Raw genomic sequence first — 4,566 nt, 5'->3', positions numbered from 1 at the left:
CTCTCTCTCTCTCTCTCTCACAAGCCTTAGGCTGTTTTCATTCCCAAGGGAAGACAGACAGTGTGTGTGAGAGAGAGCGAGAGAGACTACTGTCACTAAAGGTGGCTCCACCACTGCAATTGAATAGATTGGAGTTCACTCAGGGTTCTGCTGTGTCTAGTGTGGGTGTGTGTGTGTGTGTTTGATTAGGGTACGGGGGGTGGGGGTGGGAGGAGTCTTTGGGGCTGTTATTTGCTAAAGCGTTTGATGGATGATGGCTATGTGTGTGTGTGTGTGTGTGTATGTCTATGTGTGTGGGTGTGTGTGTAAAGGAGGGAGGGAGGGAGAGAGGGAGGGAGGGAGGGAGGGAGTAGTATATGTATTTCCTTCTTTATTGCGGCTCACTGTTCCCTCCTTCAGAATAATGACTCCAGGAGGGAGAGAGACATTCGTCTACAGCTGCAGACTAGAGAGAGAGAGAGAGAGAGAGAGAGAGAGAGACACACACACTAGTCAACAACTGAGAAATTGAGAGAGAGTGAGGGAGAGAGACTACTAGTGGTACAGCTGCAGAGAGAGAGGAAAGCGTGGGAGATAGAGAGACACCCGTCTACAGCTGAGAGAGGGAGAGGGCGAGTGAGGTAGTGAGTGAGGGAGGGAGGGAGGTAGAGAGAGAGGCGTGGAGCGATACACACCGTCAGAGTGGAGGGAGACCAACAGAGGACAGGAGCTGCAGAGCAACCCCGCGAGCAGAGAGAGAGGCAGATGAACACAACACAACACTCTCCTTTTGAATGAACGTTTGAGTTCAGCGCTAGAGAACAACAAGGACATATCCCAGAGACTCGCAGGATAAACTTCAGTCCTCCACCGAAGCATCGTCTCCTCGCCACGCTCTTCCTCCTTCCCTTCCCTTTTATCATCCTCATCTTCCCTCCCTGTCATCATCGTCACCGTCATCATCCTCACCTGTATTTACTACCTTGTCTGTTTTTTAAAAGGCGAGGGATTCGCTTGGTCGCCCTCCTCTCTCTGTCCCTCTCCTGCACCTAGGGGGGTCCTAGGCAGGCTTAGCAGGGTGTCGGTGCTAGCGAGGTACCCTAGTACTCACTGGTAGTAGAACTAGCGGAGGACGTGGTGGTGTTTGGGGTTCAGGGGAGACACAGAGTGGACCATCCCAGGAGAGGAGAGCTGAGCGGAGGCATGAACGCCAGAAGAGTCGCTCCCGGGGGGTTGGCTGAGTCCGGACCTCCGCCTGGGTCTGTGAGGAAGAGCCGGATAGGAGGAAGAGGAGGAGGAGGAGGAGAAGGAGTATTGCGGGCTGAGAAGATGCTGGTGCTGGAGCTGCTTCTGCTGCTGGTGGTGGGGGTCCCGTCTGGGGGGCGAGGTGCAGAGGCCTGCCCGGCCCCCTGCAGCTGTGACGGGGCCACGGTGGACTGTCACGCCCTGGGTCTCCAGGCCGTCCCCAAGAACATCCCCAGAGGAACCGAGAGACTGTGAGTACAGCAGACACACACATATGTGCGCGCACACACAGACACAGACACACACACAGACAGCCAGACAGACACAACAAATACACAAATACAAGCATGGTCACACAGTGCCAGGAATGATTTTATTTTTATTTCTCTTGAAAATCTCTTTTTCTCACTCATTTTCTCTGTCTCTCTATCTTTCTATCTCTCTCTTTCTATTTCTCTGTGTCGAATCCCCCTATTTATCTCTTATCAATCTGTATCTCTGTCTATCTTTCTATTTCTCTGTGTATCGCTGTCTATCTCTACCCCTCCTTCTCCTATTCTTCCCTGCCTTTCCCCCACTCTTAGTTGGTAGGTAGGCATGACGGTATTGTGTGTGTGTGTGTGTGTGTGTGTGTGTGTGTGTGTGTGTGTGTGTGTGTGTGTGTGTGTGTGTGTGTGTGTGTGTGTGTGTGTGTGTGTGTGTGTGTGTGAGTTCACATGTGTGAGTGAGTGCACACATGTGTGTGTGTGAGTGGTTTTGTGTGTATCAGGTGTAAAGGGCCTGTAAGTGAATTATTGATCCTCTTCGGGGACCCTGTATGTGTGTCGTGTGTGTGTGTGTGTGGTTGGTAGTAAGCATGTGTGTGTGTGATATTCTCTCTAGCGTGAAAAACGGTATTCCCTCAGAGGATCGTAAGTGATCTCGGAACACAAAGGTTGAGCCGGTCAAACGAAACGATCTGACTGAAATACGGTAAACCCCAGCAGAACCGTAACTATTTTTAACTAACTATTTAATCATGTTGGCAGACAATTGTATCCTAAATCACTCACAGTAGATTCAGATACATTTTGTTAAAGGTGCATGGCTATTTTCTGCTTCGTATGCGTGTGGGGAAAAAAACACGTTCTGCAGCAACTCTGTTTCTGCAAATAAGTTGGACCAATGACGACCATTGACCATATTAACGACAGACAGAAAGGTAGATGGACAAAAAGGCAGTGGGAGAGGCTGCAAGACAGACACATAGACAGATAGACACAGAGAGACAGACAGCAAGAGAGACCGACACAGAGTCGGGAAGACAGGCAGACAGACAAAAACAAGAACAGACAGATGGAAAGACAAATGTGTAGACACAGAGACAGAAAGACACGGAAAGACACAAAGGCTGACCGACAGACAGACAGAGGGACAGACAGGCAGACATAGTCAACACAGAGGAGTTAATAAGCTGCTGTTTGTTGAAGGGCTTGTCAGCCAATTAGCATGTAAAGTGAACTGTCAGGCTACTGGTGTGTGTGTGTGTGTGTGTGTGTGTGTGTGTGTGTGTGTGTGTGTGTGTGTGTGTGTGTGTGTGTGTGTGTGTGTGTGTGTGTGTGTGTGTGTGTGTGTGTGTGTGTGTGTGTGTGTGTGTGTGTGTGTGTGTGTGTGTGTGTCTGTCTGCGTGTGTCTGTGTGCATGTGTATGTGAGTTAGCAGCCAGTGTGATCTTGCACGCCTTTACAATTCTGTTTGTCCACCTGTATGTGCAAACAGCCTTTGTGCATTACACACATACTTCTTGTGTGTGTGTGTATGTGTGTGTGTGTGTGTGTGTGACTATTCCCTGGAAGGAGTCCAGCAATAAGGTTATTTATCTAGGTGACTGCACCAGTTAAACTATTACACCCCTCACTAAACACACGCACGCACACACACACACACACACACACACACACACACACACACACACACACACACACACACACACACACACACACACACACACACACACACACACACACACACACACACACACACACACACACACACACACACAAACATTCAGGGTATTGCCATAGCAACCCTGAATAATGTATGTGCGTTTGGGCTTCATGGGAACAGTTAGAGAGGAGAGAGATGAGGGAGAGAAATTTGGAGAGGAAGAGAGGAGAGCGAGGGAGAGAGAGAAAGAGAGTAGATGAGAGAGAAAGAGACAAGAGGGAAGAGTGACAGAGAGAGAGAGAGAGAGAGAGAGAGAGAGAGAGAGAGATAAAAAGATGTAAAGGAACGAGAGAGAAAAATATACAGAGAGAGAGTGAGAGGAATGAGATGATGAAAGAGTAAATGACAAGAGAGGTTCGAGAGAGTCTAAGGGAGATTGAGAGGAAAAGAGAGAGAGGAGATGAGATACAATCTGAAACAGAGAGACGGAGGGAGAGAGAGATACAGAGAAAGATTGAGACAGAGACAGAGTCTACACCTGCTCTGAGTGGGACTGCTCCCCTACCACCGAGGTATTCATTACATCTGGAGCTCTAAGTACTGCAGATAAACCCCACCCTGATCGATGCCTTCTCCATACCCCCTTTACCTGGCGATGAGTCTCATCTGTCTTTCAGAATACACTGTATTCTTACACATTTAGCATTAAAGAGACATAATCATGTATTTTTTATTTAAATCAACCAATGGATCAATCAAAAGAGGGCAACTTGAAAAAGGGGATAGAGAGATGAAGGCGGGGCAGAACTTGAAATACAAATACAAGATAGGATGTGAAGGAACACGATATATCGTTCAAAGGACATGTAAATGTGTAAAATGAAAAAGTAAAAAGTAAAAGTAGAAGTAAGTTGACAACCCTAACCTAACACCGTGTGAACCTAAGTCTTGTTGACAAGTCAGGAGGGGGTCAAAAGTTCATGATCCCATCGCCCTAGTGTAGCTTTGTGGAGAGCCTTAGCAAACACTGTGTGAGTGGTAGCTTAGCTACAGCATTCATGGCAAATAAATGGTATTCACGAGAATAATATAAATAATGTAGCAATAACTAGCCTTAATGGGTTTGTTCAGGCAATTTGAATATCTGTAGTTTGCATGTCTTTTTTTAATTCTATTTTTATTTTCTTAAGTTATAGATTAAGGAATTTAACAGTATGTGTTTGTGCCTGTTCACACATATTTGTTTGTTTGTGAGACTGCTGATGTGTGTATGGCTGTGTACCTATTAGTTTATTTGAGTGCTGCTGATATGTTTGTATGTGTATATGTATATGTTTATATATGTTGTGTTTTGTATGTGTGTGTGCGTATCCTTGTTCCACTCTTATGATCTACCGACAGCCCATGTTTATTGACC

The 4,566-nt window shown here is 46.8% G+C and overlaps 1 protein-coding gene across 1 annotated transcript in view; it reads left to right on the top strand.

Annotated features, from left to right (window-relative positions):
- The first annotated feature begins 626 nt into the window (after nucleotides 1-626).
- slit1b (slit homolog 1b (Drosophila)) overlaps nucleotides 627-4,566 on the top strand; it is a 45,802-nt gene continuing 41,862 nt past the window's right edge. Inside the window, exon 1 of the mRNA XM_030352490.1 lies at nucleotides 627-1,475. Within this exon, the coding sequence (XP_030208350.1) occupies nucleotides 1,183-1,475 (293 nt within the window). The 5' untranslated portion in view covers nucleotides 627-1,182. The remainder of the gene's footprint in view (nucleotides 1,476-4,566) is intronic.

The sequence above is a fragment of the Gadus morhua genome, chromosome 3, assembly GCF_902167405.1.
Source record: "Gadus morhua chromosome 3, gadMor3.0, whole genome shotgun sequence".
Taxonomy (NCBI): domain Eukaryota; kingdom Metazoa; phylum Chordata; class Actinopteri; order Gadiformes; family Gadidae; genus Gadus; species Gadus morhua.
The sequence above is the reverse complement of the archived record's forward strand: the minus strand, read 5'-3'. Positions and strand labels throughout refer to the sequence as shown.